Here is a 22,287-nt window from a genome sequence, read left to right on the forward strand (position 1 = left end):
ATTTTGAGATTGAAGGTTGTAGCTGGCAATAGCATCTCTCAGACACAACAAAGCTAAAGAGCTGTTCGAGATTTAAAAAAACACCTGCTGTTATGTTGAGAGATGAAAAGTTAAATTTAAAATGGATTACAGGGTCAAATCCATTCGCAGCTACTAATAATAAAAATTCCATCTTGTTTTATGCTGCAATTATAAGACCTCAATGACATTAAAGCAGCCAGCTGTGCTGCATATTTTAATCAGCTCACAGAGTTCTGTTCCAGGACTAAGATGTGCATTCTTATCCGCAGTTCTTGTAGAGAGTGATTGATGAGAGTCGTCAACAACCTTGAATACAATCATCTCAAAGATTTTAATTTGTAAAGTTTGCTCTTTTTTTCCATTATTTAATACACATACGCAATTATGTTTCACATATTAATTAAATTGATCATTATTATTTATGTATCATAAGCATGGAAAGGTGTTACACAATAATGTAGGGCTGGATTTTATGCTCTCCCCCATGGCGAATTTGAAGGCAGGGAGAGCATTTAATTGGGCAGGATGGTGGTGAGTGAGGACCCTACAATTTTCCTGCCTCCGCCCCCATTAAATCCGTAGCGGGATGGCCCAAGGATGGCCTTCCCCTCCCACCCCCACCGCCACTCGAGACCCTACATCCTCCTCCCCTACGACACCCACCCTGCGAAACCTCCCACCATGAATTACCTGTGGCCTGGGTCCCTCGACAATCTGGGCCTTGAGTGAGTGCTTTACCAGCAGCAGCCACTGCCTCCACAATGGCACTGCTGAATAAAACAGCAGCCAGTCTCTGATTGGCTGCAGATCTCAGTGGGTGGGATGTCTGTCGCCCGGCTCCTTAATCCCAGGAAAGGCCCACTGTTGCCCAGTTAAATGCCTGCTTGGCACGTGATGAGGCGAGTCTCCCCAAAAAATGACAACACAGAGCTCTCGCTGGCTTTTCAGCTGGTGACCGAGACCCTTGTCGCCTGTATTAAATACTGCCCATAGATTTCTACAGAACAAGGATACAAACATTGCAGCCGCCTTGAAATCAAAGATTGAGCTTTTAAAGTGTTTCCAAGCCCAGTAAAGACATTACTGATTATGGTGCATATGTATTTCTCCTGTTGATCTATGTAAATGATTGGTGTTTCATGCAACTGTACAATCGACTGACATATGCACTGTTCTGCTCTGAATTATGTGGTTTCCAATAATTCCTTCTTGACTTCTTATCAAAATCTGTTAATGTGTGACATAACACACACACATTTCAACAGGAATCTAAGTTCACTAAAGTAAAGTGGAGGTTGTTCAGGGAGCACTTGTTGCGACTGCTGGATAGGTTTGTTCAGATGAGGCAAGGAAGGGATGGTAGGGTGGAGGAACCTTGGATGACAAGAGATGTGGAACAGCTAGTCAAGAGGAAGAAGGAAGTTTACTGAAGGTTGAGGAAGCAAGGATCAGACAGGGCTCTAGAGGGTTACAAGGTAGCCAGGAAGGAACTGAAGAATGGACTTAGGAGAGCTAGAAGGGGACATGAAAAACTCTTGGCGGGTAGGATTAAGGAAAATCCCAAGGCATTCTACACTTATGTGAGGAACAAGAGGATGGGCAGAGTGAGGGTAGGGCCGATCAGGGATAGTGGAGGGAACTTGTGCCTGGAGTCGGAGGAGGTAGGGGAGGTCCTATAAATGAATACTTTGCTTCAGTATTCACTAGTGAGAGGGACCTGGACGTTTGTGAGGACAGAGTGAAACAGGCTGATATGCTCGAACAGGTTGATGTTAAGAGGGAGGATGTGCTGGAAATTTTGAAAGACATGAGGACAGACTTGTCCCCGGGGCCAGACGGGATATACCCAAGGTTATTACGGGAAGCGAGGGAAGAGATTGCCGCGCCTTTGGCGATGATCTTTGCGTCCTCACTGTCCACTGGAATAGTACCAGATGATTGGAGGGTGGCAAATGTTATTCCCTTGTTCAAGAAAGGGAATAGCGATAACCCTGGGAATTACAGACCAGTCAGTCTTACGTCGGTAGTGGGCAAATTATTGGAGAAGATTCTGAGAGACAGGATTTATGATTATTTGGAAAAGCATAGTTTGATTAGAGACAGTCAGCATGGCTTTGTGAGGGGCAGGTCATGCCTCACAAGCCTTATTGAATTCTTTGAAGATGTGACAAAACACGTTGATGAAGGAAGAGCAGTGGATGTGGTGTATATGGATTTTAGCAAGGCGTTTGATAAGGTTCCCCATGGTAGGCTCATTCAGAAAGTAAGGAGGCATGGGATACAGGGAAATTTGGCTGTCTGGATACAGAATTGGCTGGCCCATAGAAGACAGAGGGTGGTAGTAGATGGAAAGTATTCGGCCTGGAGCTCGGTGACCAGTGGTGTTCCGCAGGGATCTGTTCTGGGACCTCTGCTTTTTGTGATTTTTATAAATGACTTGGATGAGGAAGTGGAAGGCTGGGTTAGCAAGTTTGCCAATGACACGAAGGTTGCTGGAGTTGTGGATAGCGTGGAAGGCTGTTGTAGGTTGCAACGGGACATTGACAGGATGCAGAGCTGGGCTGAGAAGTGGCAGATGGAGTTCAACCTGGAAAAGTGTGAAGTGATTCATTTTGGAAGGTCGTATTTGAATGCAGAATACAGGCTTAAAGATAGGATTCTTGGTAGTGTGGAGGAACAGAGGGATCTTGGGGTCCATGTTCATAGATCGCTCAAAGTTGCCACCCAAGTTGAGAGGGTTGTTAAGAAAGCGTATGGTGTGTTGGCTTTCATTAACAGGGGGATTGAGTTTAAGAGCTGTGAGATTATGCTGCAGCTCTATAAAGCCCTGCTTAGACCACACTTGGAATATTGTGTTCAGTTCTGGTCGCCTCATTATAGGAAGGATGTGGAAGCTATAGAGAGGGTGCAGAGGAGATTTACCAGGATGCTGCCTGGACTGGAGGGCATGTCTTACGAAGAAAGGTTGAGGGAGCCAGGGCTTTTCTCATTGGAGAGAAGAAGGATGAGAGGTGACTTGATAGAGGGGTACAAGATGATGAGAGGCACAGATAGAGTGGATAGCCAGAGACATTTTCCCAGGGTGGAAAGGGCTATCACCAGGGGGCATAATTTTAAGGTGATTGGAGGAAGGTTTCGGGGAGATGTCAGAGGTAGGTTCTTTACACAGTGAGTGGTGGGTGCGTGGAATGCACTGCCAGCGGTGGTAGTAGAAGCAGATACATTAGGGACCTTTAAGCGACTCTTGGATAGGTACATGGATGATAGTAGTATGAAGGGTACGTAGGTAGTTTGAACTCAGTGTGGGTTAAAGGTTCGGCACAACATCGTGGGCCGAAGGGCTTGTACTGTGCTGAACTGTTCTATGTTCTATGTTCTAATCATGTCAGGTGCTAAAATCTGCTCCTGTAATGACAGTAGATGGTACAACTCGGTCAACACCGAGTTATACTGAGTGTGGTAACGTAACCCAGCCACCACCAGAAAATGCCAGCAACTTCAGATAGAGGAGCACCTGGAGGAGGGCAGTGGGAGCCATGATGATGAAGTTCACAAAAGACATTGTTTCTTTTGCTATATTGCAGAGTTGTTATGTTATTCAATTCTTCATGAGGGCGGGGGAATGGTGGTGAGAACTTAACTTACAATTGAACCCAAAGTGGTTAAACTGCTCTTGTTCCAGGGATCTTCTCTTAAAGTCTGTCTACATTTTGACAGCATGAAAATTCAACAGAGAAAGGATAAAACATTTAATATGTTTTAATAATATTAGCGAATGAGAGAAAACTAGCTAGAAATATAAAGACAGATAGTAAGAGTTTCTTTAAAAAAAGAGTTAAAGTGAGTGTTGGTCCTATAGAAAGTGAGTCTGGGGAATTAATAATGGATAATAAGGAGATGGCAGATGAACTGAACAGGTATTTTGCATCGGTCTTCACTATTGAGGATAATAGTAACATCCCAGTATTAGCTGTAAATCAAGGAATGGAAGATCATAAGATCATAAGAACTAGGAGCAGGAGTAGGCCGTCCAGCCCCTCGAGCCTGCTCCGCCATTCAATAAGATCATGGCTGATCTTTTCGTGGACTCAGATCCACTTACCCGCGCTCCCACCGTATCCCTTAATTCCTTTATTGTTCAAAAAGATATCTACCTTAGCTTTAAAGACGTTTACTGAAGAAGCGTCAACTACTTCACTGGGCAAGGAATTCCATAGATTAACAACCCTCTGGGTGAAGAAGTTCCTTCTTAATTCAGTCCTAAATCTGCTCCCTCTAATCTTTAGGCTATGCCCTCTTGTCCTAGCTTCACCTGCCAGTGGAAACATCCTCTCTACTTGTCTCTTATCTATTCCCTTAATGATTTTATATGTTTCTATAAGATCCCCCTTCATTCTTCTGAACTCCAATGAATATAATCCCAATCTACTCAGTCTCTCCTCATAAGCCAACCCCCTCAACTCCGGAATCAACCTAGTGAACCTCCTCTGCACCCTCTCCAGTGCAAGTATATCCTTTCTCAAGTAAGGAGACCAAAACTGCACACAGTACTCCAGGTGCAGCCTCACCAGTACCTTATACAGCTGCAACATAACCTCTCTGCTTTTAAACTCAATCCCTTTAGCAATGAAGGACAAAATTCCATTTGCCTTCCTAATTACTTGCTGTACCTGCAGACCAACCTTCTGCGATTCATGCACAAGGACACCTAGGTCCCTCTGCATAGCAGCATGCTGCAACTTTTTACCATTCAAGTAATAATCCTTTTTCCTGTTACTCCTACCAAAATGAATGACTTCACATTTATTAACATTGTATTCCATCTGCCAGACCTTTGCCCACTCACTCAATGTATCTATGTTCCTCTGCAAAGTTTCACAGTCATCTGCACACTTTGCTCTGCCACTCATCTTAGTGTCATCTTCAAACTTTGACACCCTACACGTGGTCCCCAACTTCAAATCATCTATATAAATTGTAAATAATTGCGGTCCGAACACCAACCCCTGAGGCACACCACTAGTGACTGATTGCCAACCAGAATAGCACTCCTTTATCCCCACTCTCTGCTTCCTGTTAGTCAACCAATCCTCTATCCATGCTAATACTTTACCCCTGACGCCATGCATCCTTATCTTATGCAGCAGCCTCTTGTGCGGCACCTTGTCGAAGGCCTTTTGGAAATCTAGGTACACCACATCCACTTGGTCCCCATTGTCCACCTTGCTCGTAATGTCATCATAGAATTCCAAAAGATTTGTCAAGCATGACCTGCCCTTCATGAACCCATGCTGTGTCCTGCCCAAGGGAGGGAGGAACTCAAGAAAATTACAATCACCAGGAAAGTGGGACTGAACAAATTGTTGGAGCTGTAGGCTGACAAGTCCTCGGGTCTTGATGGACTTCATCCTAGGGTTTTAAAAGAAGTGGCTAGTGAAGATAGTTGATGTGTTAGTTTTAATTTTACAAAATTCCCTAGATGTGGGGAAGGTTCCGTTAGATTGGAAAATAGCGACTGTAACTCCTTTATTCAAAAAGGGAGGTAGACATAAAGCCGGAAACTACAGGCCAGTTAGCTTAACACCTGTCTTAGGGAAAAGTTAGAAGCTATTATTAAAGACGTTATAGCAGGGCATTTAGAAAAATTCAAAGTAATCAGGCAGAGTCAACATGGTTTTGTGAAAGGAAATTCATGTCTAACCAATTTATTGGAGTTCTTTGAGGGAGTTACATGCGTTGTGGATAAAGGGGAACCAGTGGATGTATTGTACTTAGATTTCCAGAAAGCATTTGATAAGGTGCCACATCAAAGGTTATTGCAGAAAATAAAAGCTCATGGTGTAGGGGGTAACATATTGGCATGGATAGAAGATTGGCGAGCTAACAGGAAACAGAGTGTAGGCATAAATGGATCATTTTTTGGTGGGCAAGATGTAATGAGTGGTGTGCCACAGGGATCTGTGCTGGGGCCTCAACTTTTTACAATTTCTATAAATGACTTAGATGAAGGGATCGAAGATATGGTTGCTAAATTTGCTGATGACACAAAGATAGGTAAGAAAATAACTTGTGAAGAGGACATAAGGGGGCTACAAAGGGATATAGATAGGTTAAGTGAGTGGGCAAAGACCTGGCCAGTGGAGTATGATGTGGGAAAGTGTGAAATTGTCCACTTTGGCAGGAAGAATAAAAAAGAAGCATTATTATCTAAATGGTGAGAGATTACAGAGCTCTGAGATATAGAGGGATCTGGGTGTCCTAGTGCCTGAATCGCAAAAGGTTAGTATGCAGGTACAGCACGTAATTAGGAAAGCTAATAGAATGTTATCGTTTATCGCGAGGGGAATTGAATACAAAAGTATGGAGGTTATGCTTAAGCTATATAGGGCATTGGTGAGACTACATCTGGAGTACAGTGTACAGTACTGGTCTCTTTATTTAAGGAAGGATATAAATGCGTTGGTGGCAGTGCAGAGAAGGTTTACTGGACAAATACCTGGAATGGGTGGGCTGTCTTACGAGGAAAGATTGCACAGGCCAGGCTTGTATCCACTGGAATTTAGAAGAGTAAGGGATGACTTGATTGAAACATATAAGATCCTGAGGGATCTTGAAAGGGTTGATGTGGAAAGGATGTTTCCTCTTGTGGGAGAATCTAGAGCCAGGGGTCACTGTTTAAAAATAAGGGGTCGCCCATTTAAGACTGAGGAGAATTTTTTTCTCTCAGAGGGTCGTGAGTCTTTGGAATTCTCTTCCTCAAAAGGCGGTGGAAGCCGAGTCTTTGAATATTTTTAAGGCAAAGGCAGATAGATTCTTGATAAGCAAGGGGGTGGAAGGTTATCAGGGGTAGATGGAAATGTGGAGAAATTAGTTCAGCCATGAACTTTCTGAATGGCGGAGCAGGCTCGAGGCGCCGAGTGGCCTACTCCTGCTCCTAATTCGTATGTTCGTATGTTAGCTCATGCGCTTCAGACCCATAGCAATGAGGTTAACTCTAACTACCCTCTGAAATAGCTAGCAAGCCATTCAGTTGTATCAAACTGCTGCTGAGAAGAAAGCACTGTTGGTGTACCTGCACCACATGGACTGCAGCGGTTCAAGAAGGCAGCTCACTGCCCCCTTCTCAAGGGCAATTCGGGATGGGCAATAAATGCTGATTTTGCCAGTGATGCTCACATCTCAATAACGAATAAAAAAAGTATGAGTATATAGTACCAGACCCACTTAGAGGCCAGTTAGTGTACATTTCTGATTTTTAGTTGCTTTAATAGCCATCAGTCACAACACTCTGGGCTGGTTATGCTTTTTTCATTTTATCAGTATATTTGGTTATTTATTGGACATTAATAATGTAAGGTGCTGTGATTTATTCCAGACATAAGCCAATACTAGATGCACTGTAGTAGCTTTCAGATTAGAGGTGTTTCTAACGCTTCTCATTTATTCTGTGCAGGCACCATCATCACCTTCTTCACCTTCAGCTAATGAATCAAAATATGAGAAGCGTTGGCTAGATACCTTATCAGTCCCTTTGTCGATGGCTCGAGTCTCAAGGTACAGAGCTGGAGCAGATCAATTAAGGTTTGTAATCCAGAGAGACAAAGATTGAACAAATTGGATCATTTCTGATATTGTTTGTGAACAGATGTTTAGTTACGTTCTGGGACAGGGTCCTTCACAAGGATGAAAAAGTATGATTTTTCTATATCAGTGTATAAATTTACCAGAGGACGCAGTTTGCATTGGATTAATTGTATTTATGTTTGCAGAGATTTGAAGGCACATGAAGCAAAGTTAAATACAACAGTTTCTTACCTGCAATGGCCAACAGTAACCTCAAATTCACTGATATATAATAAAAAAGCAGTTAATACTTCCTCCTTTTGAAAAAATAAATTCAGTTTTAGTAGGATTTTGAGATTGGGTCCAGTAACAACTACTTCTCAGCTTTTTAATATTAACAAATCCCCTGTTAGTTGCTCACAGTAAGTCAGGTGACACACTGTTTTATAATGACAGAAACATTCTGCTGTATAATATACAATTTATCATTTTGCGTTTGAGATGCAGCTGAGTTTGACTTGTCCTGTCCTTTTATGGTTGCAAAGTTGACTTGGAAAAAGGTACATCTTTCGGTCAATTAAAGGTTAGATGCTGTTTGTCAGGAAAGTGTGCGGTTTGGCAGGTGTTTGTGGGTAGCTGAGTCCAAGTCAGAAAAACAACGCATAAAATGACTGCTTTTTTTTAATACTTAAGACACCTTGAAGTATGACATATGAGTGACCCCAAGGATCTATCTTTGGTCCCCCTCTATTTGTCATCTACAGGCCGCCCCTTGGAAACATCATCCACAGGAATGTTGCCAGGTTTGATATGTACTTTGACAACGCCCAGCTGTACCTCACCACCACCTCCCTCAACCCCCACACTGCCTCTGATTTGTCAGACTGCTTGTTCAACATCCAGTCTTAGATCAGCCAAGGTTTTCACCCATTCACTGTGACAAAATCTGTTCCCTATCCACCAATTCCATCCCTTTCCTGGCCACTTCCTCAGGCTGAAACAGATTGTTTGCAACCTTATTAGACCCAAAGCTGAGCTTCTGACCCCATATGTTTAGTTTAGTTTAGTTTAGAGATACAGCACTGAAACAGGCCCTTCTGCCCACAGAGTCTGTGCCGACCATCAACCACCCATTTATACTAATCCTACACTAATTCCATATTCCTACCACATCCCCACCTGTCCCTATATTTCCCTACCACCTACCTATACTAGGGGCAATTTATAATGGCCAATTTACCTATCAACCTGCAAGTCTTTGGAATGTGGGAGGAAACCGGAGCACCCGGAGGAAACCCACGCAGACACAGGGAGAACTTGCAAACTCCACACAGGCAGTACCCAGAATTGAACCCGGGTCGCTAGAGCTGTGAGGCTGCGGTGCTAACCACTGCGCCACTGTGCCGCCCATATCCGCTGCATCGCAATGATCACATACTTTCATCTCTGTAACATCGCCTGTCACTGCGCTGCCTCAACCCATCTGCTGCTGAAACCCTCATCCATGCTTTCATTACCTCCAATCTCAACAATTCTAATGCTCCCCTGGCTGCACTCCCATCTTTCACCCACCCATTCAAAAATCTGCTGCCCACATCCGAAGTCGCACCAAGATCCATTCACCCGTGGACCCCAAGCATCCTTGTGTTCAAATCCATCCTTGGCCTCACCCTTCCCTATCTCTGTAACTTCCTCCAGTTCTATGATCCTCCTCCAACTCTGCGTTTTCTACCTTTGGCATCTTATGCAACTCTTCTCTTTTGATATTCGCTCTTGGGATGTGGGCATCGCTGGCTAGGACAGCATTTATTGCCCAACTTGTAACTGTCCTTGATAAAGTGGTGATGATCTGCCTTCTTGAACCGCTGCAGTCTATGTGGGGTAGGTGCACCAACAGTGCTGTTTGGGAGGGAGTTCCAGGATTTTGACCCAGCGACAGTGAAGGAACGGCAATATAGTTCCAAGTCAGGATGGTGTGTGGCTTGGAGGGGAACTTGCAGGTGGTGGTGTTCCCATGGATCTGTTACCCTTGTCCTTCTAGGTAGTAGAGGTCGCGGGTTTGGAAGGTGCTATCTAAGGATACCTGATGCATTGCTACAGTGCATCTTGTAGATGGTACATACTGCTGCCACTGTGCGTTGATGGTGGAAGGAGTGAATGTTTGTGGATGGGGTGCCAATCAAGCGGGCTGCTTTGTCCTGGATGGTGTTGGGACTCTTGAGTGGTGTTGGAGCTGCAGCCATCCAGGCAGATGGAGAGTATTCCATTACACTCCTGACTTGTGCCTTGTAGATGGTGGACAGGCTTTGGGGAGTCAGGAGGTGAGTTACTCGCCTCAGGGTTCCCAGCCTCTGACCTGCTCTTGTAGCCACAGTATTTATATGGCTACTCCAGGTCAGTTTCTGGTCAATGGTAGCCCCCAGAATGTTGATCGTGTGGGATTCAGTGATGGTAATGCCATTGAATGTCAAGGGAAATTGTTAGATTCACTCTTGTTTGAGATGGTCATTGCCTGGCACTTGTGTGATGCAAATGTTACTTGCCACTTATCAGACCAAGCCTGGATAGTGTCTTGGTCTTGCCGCATTTCTACATGGACTGCTTCAGTATTTGAGGAGTCGCGAATGGTGCTGAACATTATGCAATCATCAGTGAACATCCCCACTTCTGACTGGCTATTGAACATTAAGTTAAAAAAAGTTGCAATTTGAATATTTCAGGAATTCTTCAGTTATTTTTTACAAATTACTCTTGTAGTTCATTTGTAATGCATAGTTTTGAACTACTCATGTTCTGTTTGTCAGCTACAGCTTGAGGCAGTGGGTGCCTCTGTTGGGAGCCCTCAGTATTTATGTTACTTGCAAGAGAAAGAAGGGAAGGAGGAATGGAGGGTTGCATGGAATGACATGTTGCACCAGAAGAGGACTGTGCCCACCTGCCTTTATGCTTTTAGCTCCAGTGAAGGCAGATTGAGGAACAGTGGAGACTAAGATTCATCAGCAGGCTATGAATAGTGACACATGGTGTAATTTGGCATGCAGGCAAATTCCAGGACAAGCACAGCACTGCCTGTGGTTTGTAAGGGCACTGTAGCCATCAATTTGTATGCTTCAGGCTCATTCCAGGCTGCCACAGGAGACTTAGCAACTTCTCATCAGTTAGTAGTGCACAGATGTTTCAAGCAGGAGACAGATGCATTGTTTTGCTAGAAATAGCAACTTTGTCACTTTCCCCACGGACAATCAGCTAGAAAGAACAAGCACTTAGAAAGCATCCTTTGCGTCCTCAGGACAACCCAAAGTGCTTCACAACCAAAGAAGTTTTGTTAAAGGGTAGTCAAATTGCATTTTATCACATTCTGGGATTCCCCAAAGTCCGGGACGATATTGATGGCATTTGTGTTGCTCTCAGTGCTCCTGCACTTCATGAAACTTAAGGACCTCCATTCCATCAATATGCAACATGTCTGTGACTATTTGCATGAGGTCAAGCAGGTGAATTTCCACTTCCCATAGCGCAGTCTTGATGCTTTTATTTTAAGACAGTCCATTGTGCTTGCATTATTTGATGAAGGAAGAACAGTGCAAGGTTGGCTCCGAGGAGATCAAAGCAATGTTCTGGACTCTGGGCTCATGGTACCTCTACAACAGCTGCATACAACTGCTAAGCTCATGTATAACGAGATTTATGCATCTACCGGTGGCATTGCAGAGTCCACATAGGCTCACTAAAGAATCTGATAGATGCATACACCTCATAATAAGGCAAAGGCTCTGTCTGGTGTGTCTTACAATACAGCCCAGCCAAAACCTCTTACATGATCATAATCTATTGTGTGTTATACAAATTTACTGTTTAAAAAGGCATCAATATACAACAAGTATACAAACATACCAACATACGAATTAAGAGCAGAAGTAGGCCATTCGGCTGAAGAATGGGACGGATGTTGGTGGTGGTGCCGGGAGAGGGTGTGTATATCTCCCCGTGCTGATTCTGTCTCTTTCATTAAACATTGTGTTTTCCTGCAAGGACAGTGGCAGAAAGGAAACAATGAAATTGCTGGGATGACAAAGAGGGATATCCATATGCTGGTGTGGAAGTCATTAATAGGCATGATTACATGAAGTTGCATCTTGCTGGTAATATAGATGGAATTGTCAAGGGGTAAGGCTTTTAAGGATGTGAAAGAAGGAATGCATACAGAGGAAATGGCTGTTATGAAGTGTAAGCTGTTGCATTATAGGGAGTCATGGAATGTAGTCAATGTGCTGTTAGACTGTGTGGGGGTGACATAAATCTACATGCCATGCATGTTTCAAATACAGCATTAATATAATGGAATAATGGGATTTCCTATCTTATTGGAACTGTTGAAATCATTACACTTTTCATAGCACTGCAATGAGGTCTGCTGATGCAATCGGCTTTTAGATTTGTCGGCATCTTCTGCTGGACATCCTGATCTGTTTGTCTTGAGACCTGCCAGCCATCAGTAAGCAAGAGTGCTTCCATTCTCCACCGTATTTACTGAAGGGCTCACTATAGGGTTATTCAAAACTCAGGTGGTCTGTGACCAGAACTACTACTTGATGAAGATTTCTCTATAATTTACTATACTTTAGTGATTCCTGTTATTAAAAACAACAATGCTTCTCTAAACTGTAACAAGGAACTCAATCGCAACATGTTAATTGGACCCTGGAATCAGGGACAGGAAGCATACTAATTGTCAAGTAGGAAAATCTACACATCCTTCCGGGACGCCACTAGTCAGATCCACTTAGCATATCTCTCCATTACCCCTACTCTCTGTCTCCTTCCACTCAGCCAGTTTCCAAACCAGGTACATAATTTGCCTTCACTTTCATGAGTGTCAAATTTAGCTAACAGTCTCTTATGAAGGCCTTGATCAAATGCCTACTGGAAATCCAAATAAATAACATCCACAGACATTCCCTGTCCACTACTTCAGTCACCTCTTCAAAAATTCAATCAGATTCATCAGGCATGACCTACAATTTACAAATCCATGCTCGTTCTCTCTGATCAGCTGAAAATGTTTAATGTGTATTTACCTTATCCTTAAATGCAGACTTTAATCATTTCATAACAACAGATGTTAGGCTAACGAGCCTAATCTAAAGGAATGGTCCCTGAATTGAGAGAACTTTGGAAGGTTGCTCTTTCTGCAATGTTCTCATCTTTTTCTTTTCAAACCCTGGGATGGAACCATTGAGCCCTGGGTATATGTTGCTGTTCAGTGCCATCAATTTCTCCATTACTGTTATCTTGCTTATGTTTTGTTGAGCCCCTGGGCAGGATTTTATGCTGCTCTTGGAGACAGGCATGGAGCTGGGAGGCAAACAAAATGGCAGGGAGTGCCGTTCCTGATGCTGTCCAGGAACCCTGTCATTTTGTCCGGGGCGGGGAAGACCAAGAATGGCCTTTCCGTTCTAGGCCGATTGAAGCCCTTAAGTAGCCAATTAATGGCCACCTCGGCCCTTTGTTGGATCCCAGTTGCTATTTAAGATTAAAGGGTGGCACAGTGGCGCAGTGGTTAGCACCGCAGCCTCACAGCTCCAGCGACCCGGGTTCAATTCTGGGTACTGCCTGTGTGGAGTTTGCAAGTTCTCCCTGTGTCTGCGTGGGTTTTCTCCGGGTGCTCCGGTTTCCTCCCACATGCCAAAGACTTGCAGGTTGATAGGTTAATTGGCCATTATAAATTGCCCCGAGTATAGGTAGGTGGTAGTGAAATATAGGGACAGGTGGGGATGTGGTAGGAATATGGGATTCGTGTAGGATTAGTATAAAATGGGTGGTTGATGGTCGGCACAGACTCGGTGGGCCGAAGGGCCTGTTTCAGTGCTGTATCTCTAAACTAAACTAAACTAAGGGCCTCTTCCTGCCTTCTGGTGGGGTCAGGAGGTGTTCTTCCTTTGGGGGTAACCCAGGACCCCCAGGGGGCCCCCCTGATAGCGATGGCCACACCCCAAGGAAGGCCCTCCCACCCCGTCGCGGGGCCTGCCTCACTGGCCCCAGCGATCCATACCTCACTCAGCTGTTCCAGAGTCATTGTCTTCGGTACAGCAGGGCCTCCTGCAATGCCGGCAGTGGCCACCGCTCCTGGCGGTGCTGCCAGTCCTCCAGAGCTGCCGGCCTTCCAATTCACCCCTTAAAAGGACGGCATCCCCGGCGGTGGGCAGGCTGCCCACTGTTAAATAGCAACTGGGATCCAACAAAGGGCCGAGGTGGGTTGTCAGCCTGCCTTCCAGCCTGCCGTCAGGACCACCGTCACCGGAATAAAATCCGGCTCCTTTCTTGATTCAATAATAGTTTCCTTGGGATGTCTGGCATGCTGACCTCTTCCTCCACCGTAAATACAGACACAAAGACACAAATAGCCAACATTTCCTTATTATCATTGACAACATCACCATTATCAGCTTTCGAGGGGCCCAATTTGGGCTTCTTTTTCTTAATGTAATCACAAAAGTTTTTGTGTTGATTTTGATATGCCTTGCAAATTTCTTTTCATACTCTCTTTTTGTAGCTCTCACTGTCTTTTTTGCCACCTTTTGCTGCACTTTGTATCATTCCCATTCACCAGGCTCTGTGCTACTTTTTGCATTTTTGTGTGCATTCAGATCTAAACTACACAAATAATGGAAAATCTAGGCATTGGTATCACAATAAGCTTGTCTGGAATAGCTTGTTGTTATTCGTTTAGCGGTAATTGATAGTTTTGTCAGCTCATCAATTCCTTTCAATTTTTGATTTATTCAGAGCCACCTGGATATAAAATCAAGAGATTTGTAGATGATGTTGATATATCTAACATCAAGGTGTGTACCAGGATTTGTCAGGGGTTGAAAATGATGATAAAGAGACTGGAGTGAGAAGGGGGATGTGTAGAAGAATGGAGGTAATGAAATGGATCAATAGAGATCATGGAAATGCTGTGAACATGGGCTAAATTTCTAGGGATGAGCAGAGAGGTGGGAGGGGGGTGCCCCATAAAATAGTTAGAGTAGCTGGGGGTGCAGTGCCCAGCACTTTGCTGACCCCATTTAATTTTGTTAGGGGTGGGGAAGGCTGAGGACGGCAGTCCTGCCCAGTGGCCACTTGAGGGCCTCTTGCTGCCATCACTGGCATTTTACCAGTGGGAGCCCTGCCACCTGGGGACACCACCCAGTAAAACCAGGCAGCCTCCTGTGGTCTGGTGGGGGTAGGCCCTCCTGCTTGGACAAAGGCCACCCTGCACCAGCACAACCCCTGCCCTCAACCGCAACAAACCCCTGAAAGCCGCCTCCCCCACCCCCCAGCCCACACCTCACCAGGGCCTGCCTGACTGGCCCTGACGAGCCCGCCCCTCTTTCATCCACTCTGGGCCTCCAGCAGTGGCCACCGCTCAGTCTGATTGGCCGGCGAATCTTGGAGGTGGATACTTGTTTTAAGTATGCATCCATTTTCATTAATAAGGTGAAAAATAGTCTAAGAAAGTGGTTGAAAGAAGGAGTTTGAAAGGAGTTAAGCTGGGAGAGTTACAGAACCAGAGCTAGAGACAAAGAGGGACAGTTAAGGAATGAAAAAAAGGCAAGTAGAAATGGAGGAGAGGAAATATCAAAACAAAGCTTGTAGATTTACAGAAAATAAACAGCAATGCACAGACAATCATCATTGTTATCTGTTGTATGATTGCCTTTAAGAGTGATGTCCCTTTAACAGCTTAGTATGCTATTGAGCTACATACCAGGATGCAGTCATGACTACAAGCCAGCGTCACTGTGCAACTGTAACACCCAGTGTAAGGGTCTGTAAATAGTTAGCTCTGTACTATATAATAGTTGCATCAGACAACATAAAAGAACTCATTACATTATCCAGTGTTTTTTCAGCTCATTATTTTTCCTCCAGCCACTCCCATAAGTGCCATATTGTCTTGTCAGGTCAAGCAGTTAAAGTTGGAATCAGTACTCTGTTTATGCTTTCAGTTTCTTCATTGGGGGTTGGTGGGAACATAGGAAAGCGTAGAATGAGAAAAAGTCCTTTGGCCCAATAAACCATATTTAATGTATGGTCACTGCTCCAACTGTTTAACCTCCCAAGACAGGTAAGTAGGATTGAGGAACACCGGGGCCAGGTAGGCAGGCAATGCTGCCCAGGGGCCTCCTCCATGGAGCGCCCATAAAGGAGGGACTACCCTCAGCTGGAGCCTGCTGGGACGCTGCTAATTTTCACCCGGCGGTCTCCCCATGTAGCAGTGGGCTATCCCAACATGGGAAAAATACCTGCTGAGGCAGGAATTGGCCCTTATTTGGCCATTTAAGTGGCTCAGTTGGAACTTCTGGCTGGTGGCCGATCTGACAATTTCCCTGCCGATGGCAAAATGGCATGGTGGCGGGAAGACGTCGGGCATCCTCCTGACACCTTGCCCACCATTTTGCCAGCCTTTCCACCTCTCAGCCTGTCCCCAAAGGGCCCAGAAAATTCCGGCCATTATGTTTAGTAATTCTACTAGAATTTGCAGAGTTTCTTTTCATTGATTTTCTCATGATAATTGCAACTGCAGTTCATAAAGTGCCCAGCCTCAGAACTAATTTGGCTAATATTTTGGAATTTTTGTATGTCTGAAACCAAAGTAACAATAGTGAAGGAATCTTTCCTCCATGCATTGTGCAATGTGAAATTATAAATCAGTTGCTTTTTACAAAAATTCCACACATGATGCACGAAATTATATTCCTGCAGAAATATGTGAATTGATTATTAATAGGCAGCCCCATGTCAGATTTTGATACTTATCATTTATTGAACAATGAATATATTAAATAATAAATCAGATTTCAGGCAGAGCATTTTAGTCAGATACAGGTATTCAAACTGTGAACCTATTTTCCTTCACTAGACACCTCAATTACTGGCTCCAGTCATGCCAGTAATGGACTGTAAAGTGTGAAAAACTGATTGCACTCGGCCTGTATGCCACAGCCCACCATGTCTGGAAAGGAAATAGTTCATAGGATAAACATAAATTTGAATGCCTGCATCACAAGTAATATTTCCAAATTATGTTTGTGTCCAAGGTACTCTGCCAAGTTTTATTTTGTTTTTAACTGTACCTTGCTATCTGAAGGCACATTCACTACTTTATATAGTATCAGGCTCATAGCTTGAGGCAGTGATTCTAAATGGAAATAACTTTCAAAGTAAATATTGCATCTTCTAGCTTCAATGCATCATTTCTGTTTCTACATGGCTAGTTTGAGTCTTCACTATGAGCTTCCTGCTCCTTACTGTGTAGCAATTCATATGCACTCTCGCAAGGTGCTACAAGGTACTGTACATGCAGCTTTCTACCCATCAACGGAAGCTTTGCACCTGTCACTGTGCAGTAAGGCACATCACTATTGTTTCCCATCTGTCACTGTAGAACAGTGCACATCTCCCATCTGTACATCTTCCTACCTGTCACTTCACAGTGAGGCAGATGTACTCTCAGTCAAACTGGCTCTGGAACCTAAAACATATGTAAAGGTCAGTCAAATGTGTATGAGAAAACTCAGAATGCTAAATGAAAGTCAAAAACTTTGACCAGTTGGGATATAACCGAAAATCCTCAACAAAATGCATCAGGAAATAACTTCTGCTTATTATTTTTAGGAGTTCTATAAGAACAGGAATTGTGTTTGTGGGCTGCAAAGTACTGTGTGTAAAAATGTAGGAGAAAATGATAGAGAATTATGGACTAGTTAATCTGGCATTAGCAGTTGAGAAATGCTCTAGAGTAGCAGCAACTGTCATCTAAAGGGCATAGAGACTAACTGGAGGATCCAGTGTGGATTGATAACTAATCAGTCATTCCTCAAAAATCACAAGATCACAAAATACCTACGATGAGGAAGGCTATTCATTCCATCTTAGCTCATCCATTAAAAAAGTTATTAAAGTCCCCCTATCATAGTATTTGGTTAATTGTTCAATGGTTCCTAGGTTTTTGCCAACACCATAGATGTTGGGGAATGATCAAACAATCAAATTCAATCCTCTCAATCTTTTTCAGCATGAGTTATGTTCCCTTCTTCCCTTATCTCCAGTTAGCCACTGAGATCCCACCAGTTCTTTATACTTGGTTGCCCTTTTGGCTTTCACATTATTACCCTGAAGTCCATTCCAACTGTTGGTCATTCTTTGTATAAAGAAGTTTTTAATATCAGTCCTAGGTTTGCCTTTAGTTGGTTCAAACCTGTTTCTATCGCAAGTCCTAACAATTCATGAATAAGTATGCTCTTGAACAAGTTTTATTACTATTGGAAATCATGCATATCCAGCTCCCATCATACAATTCTGAATCTGTCTCAGAACATGAGAAAGCTCGGAGAAGAAAATGTCATTCAGTAAGTCTATTTCTGAAGGAGAATGAAAAAGAAAGTGTGGTACCTCAGCACATCAAACCTATTCTGTAAGAAAACAAGGCAGTCTAGAATGAGAAAAGTCTGTCTGGCCCATTAGACCCATTCCTTTCACAATCTATATGTCGATTGTGGTTTTACTTTAATTGTATTATGACATTAAAACCAAAAAACTGTGAATATTATTTTTGCACTTATGCTAGATCTTTGCCATTGGTTCTCTTGCTGAGAAATGGTGAAAGACCATGAAATTCTTGTTGAGTTTCAGGACCCCCTGCTAATCTAGTGAGGATATGTCACAAGTTGATCATTACTGGTCAGCGATGCAAATAGTTACAAGATGATTGTGAAGCTGCAGTTTGTAATGAATGTTGTGTTTCTTGCTCACCCTCATCAACCTATACTAACTGGATTGAATAAAATTCTAAGTTTATGTGGGTTGTAAATAGAGAATATATTTAAAGCAGGTCATAAAAAATGTTATTAACAGAGGTAAATTTTTTCACAGCATTGTGAAAAGTGTCTATATGACAATTACTTTTATCTAGATCTCAGATGAAAGAACTAGAAGAGGAATGTGGGTCTATCCATTATAATAGACTGTCAAATAATTGCCAACAAAACTTTCTTTGGATGTCATATATGGTATAGTTTTCTGATAAGGAAGACCTTTGCGTTGTACTAAAACTAGTAAAGAAATACTTTGTTCAGGGAGCGTGTTTATAGGGATTATAGAAAGAGTTAATTGTTCATCATCAGACAGCTATGAAAACTCAACTCTGATGCCTTGTGCTAGGTGGTGATGTGTGCCTGGGAAGGCAGTGCCTCCTGATGTGGTTTGGAATATTCTCCGCTTGCATTAAGCACAAATATTCTGCCCTCCACAGCTGGATTAATAAACTTTCCAATAGTGATGCTGCTGAAATGGTTTAAATTTTTTTGATACTCTTGCTATTGAAATTGTACTGTTCAAAATAGTTCATTTTTAAAAAATGAAAGAGAACATGTAGGTAGAGGTGTTAAAACAGCTCAATTATTATTGCACAATATTAAATAATTAATTTGCCCTAATTATTCTTGCAACTTTAATACTCATTTTCTTTTCTGCTCAGAGGATAATACGGTCCTGGCAGTGTAGCACCCTCAAACCTATTTATCAGAGCCGAATTTTAATGACGGTAATGATATCTTGGAGGAGTGCAGTCTAGAGCACATCTACAGCACTCTGGGGTAAATGACTCCACAGCAGGGCACATCAGAGTGTAGAAGAACAGTGGTCATCAAGGATTTGATAGTCAGCAGATAGATAGGCATTTCTGCAATTGCCGATCAGAGTCCAGGATGGTCGGTTGCGTTCCTAGATAAAGGATATCACTGAGCAGGTGCAGAACATTTTGAGGGGGAAGGGGAGCAGGCATAAATCGTGTTCCATGTGGGAACCAGTGACCTAGGAAAGACTTAGGGATGAGGTCCTGCAGTCAGAGTTTCAAGAGCTATGGAAGAAGTTGGGGAGGCAGTGCCGTAGTGGTATTGTCACTGGAGTAGAAACCCAGAGACCCACGGTATTGCTCTGGGAACATGGGCTCAAATCCCACCATAGCAGAAGGTGGAATTTGAATTAAATTAATAAATCTGGAATTAACTCCTAGTCTAATGATGGCCATGGAACCATTCTCAATTGTTGTAAAAACCCATCTGCTTCACTAATGCCCTTTAGGGAAGGAAATCTGCTGTCCTTACTGGTCTGGCCTCCAGGTGATTCCAGACCTACAGCAATGTGGTTGACTCTTAAATGCCCTCTGAAATGGCCTAGCAAGCCACTCAGTTGTATCTAACTGCTACGAAGTCAATAAAGAATGAAACCGGACAGACCACCTGGCATCGACCTAGGCACTGAAAATTAACAATGGCAAACCCAGCCCTGTCGACCCTGCAAAGTCTTCCTTACTAACATCTGGGGCCTTGTGCCAAAGTTGGGAGAGCTGTCCCACAGACTAGTCAAGCAACAGCCTGACATAGTCATACTCACTGAATCATACCTTACAGAAAATGTCCCAGACACTGCCATCACAATCCCCGGGTATGAACTGTCCCACCAGCAGGACAGACCCATCAGAGGTGGTGGCACAGTGGTATATAGTAAGCAGGGAGTCCTCAACATTGACTCTGGATCCCATGAAATCTCATGGCATCAGGTCAAACAGGAGCAAGGAAACTTCCTGCCGATTATCGCCTACTGCCCTCCCTCAGCTGATGAGTTAGTACTCCTCCATGTTAACACCACTTGGAGGAAGCACTGAGAATTGCAAGGGCCCAAAATGTACTCTGGGTGGGGGACTTCAATGTGAATTACCAAGAGTGGCTCAGTAGCACCACGACTGGCCGAGTCCTAAAGGACATAGCTGCTAGACTGGGTCAGGGGCAGGTGGTGAGGGAACCAACAAGAGGGGGAAACATACTTGACCTCGTCCTCACCAATCTGCCTGCCGCAGTTGCATCTGTCCATGACAGTATTGGTAGGAGTAACCACCGCACATTGAGGATGCCCTCCATCGTGTTGTGTGGCACTACCACTGTGCTAAATGGGATAGATTTCGAACAGATCTAGCAACGCAAATAAACACAAGAAATGCTGGAAATACTCAGCAGGTCTGGCAGCATCTGTGGAGAGAGAAGCAGAGTTAATGTTTCAGGTCAGTGACCCATTATCAAAACTGACAAAGGTTAGAAATGTAATAAGTGGGTGTGCAGTGCAAGACTGGCCATCCATGAGACGCTGTGGGCCATCACCAGCAGCAGAATTGTATTCAACCACAATCTGTAACCTCATGGCTCAGCATATCCCCCACTCTACCATTACCATCAAGCTAGGAGACCAACCTTGGTTCAATGAAGAGTGCAGGAGGGCATGCCAGGAGCAGCACCAGGCATACCTCAAAATGAGGTTTCAACCTGGTGAAGCAACAAGCCAGGACTACTTGCGTACCAAACTGCGTAAGCAACATGCGATAGACAGCGCTAAGCGATCCCATAACCAACGGATCAGATCTAAGCTCTGCAGTCCTACCTCATCCAGTCGTGAATGGTAGTGGACAATTAAACAACTGACTGGAGGAGGTAGCTCCACAAATATCCCCCTCCTCAATGATGGGGGAGCCCAGCACATCAGTGCAAAAGATAAGGCTGAAGCATTTGCAACAACCTTCAGCCAGAAGAACCGAGTTGATGATTCATCATGGCCTCCCCCTGAAGTCCCCAGCATCACAGATGCCAGTCTTCAGCCAACTCGATTTGCTCCGCATGATATCAAGAAATGACTGAAGGCACTGGATACTGAAAAGGCTATGGGCCCTGACGATATTCCGGCAATAGTACTGAAGACCTATGCTCCAGAACTTGCTGCACCCCTAGCTAAGCTGTTCCAGTACAGCTACAACACTTGTATCTACCCGGCAATGTGGAAAATTGGCCAGGTATGTTTTGTACACAAAAAGCAGGACAAGTTCAACCAAATCAATTACCGTCCGATCAGTCTACTGTCAATCATTAGTAAAGTGACAGAAGGTGTCGTCGACAGTGCTATCAAGCGACACTTGCTTAGCGATAACCTGTTCAATGATGCTCAGTTTGGGTTCCGCCAGGGCCACTCAGCTCCTGGACAAAAGATCTGAACTCAAGAGATGAGGTGAGAGTGACTGCACTTGACATCAAGGCAGCATTTGACCGAGTATGGCATCAAGGAGCCCTAGTAAAACTGAAGTCAATGGGAATCAGGGGGAAAACCCTCCGCTGATTGGAGTCATACCGAGCGCAAAGGAAGATGATTGTGGTTGTTGGAAGTCAATCATCTGAACTTCAGGACATCACTGCAGGAGTTCCTCAGGGTAGTGTCCTAGGTCCAACCATCTTCATCTGCTTCATCAATGACCTTCCTTCAATCATAAGGTCAGAAGTGGGGATGCTCACTGATGATTGTACAATGTTTAGCACCATTTGTGACTCGTCAGATACTGAAGCAGTCTGTGTAGAAATGCAGCAAGACCTGGACAATATCCAGGCTTGGGCTGATAAGTGGCAAGTAACATTCGTGCCACACAAGTGCCAGGCAATGACCATCTCCAAAAAGAGAGAATCTAACCATCTCCCCTTAACATTCAATGGCATTATGATTGCTGAATCCCCCACTATCAATATCCTGGGGGTTTCCATTGATCAGAAACCGAATTGGAGTAGCCATATAAATACCGTGACTGCAAGAACAGGTCAGAGGCTAGGAATCCTGCGGCGAGTA

General features: G+C 43.9%; 1 protein-coding gene across 1 annotated transcript in view; it reads left to right on the forward strand.

Moving 5' to 3' along the window:
- Nucleotides 1-22,287, forward strand: part of sntg2 (syntrophin, gamma 2) — a 325,968-nt gene that overhangs the window by 131,389 nt on the left and 172,292 nt on the right. Inside the window, exon 10 of the mRNA XM_068028487.1 lies at nucleotides 7,475-7,602. Within this exon, the coding sequence (XP_067884588.1) occupies nucleotides 7,475-7,602 (128 nt within the window). The remainder of the gene's footprint in view (nucleotides 1-7,474; nucleotides 7,603-22,287) is intronic.

The sequence above is a fragment of the Heterodontus francisci genome, chromosome 3 (genome assembly GCF_036365525.1).
Source record: "Heterodontus francisci isolate sHetFra1 chromosome 3, sHetFra1.hap1, whole genome shotgun sequence".
NCBI classification, from domain to species: Eukaryota; Metazoa; Chordata; class Chondrichthyes; order Heterodontiformes; family Heterodontidae; genus Heterodontus; species Heterodontus francisci.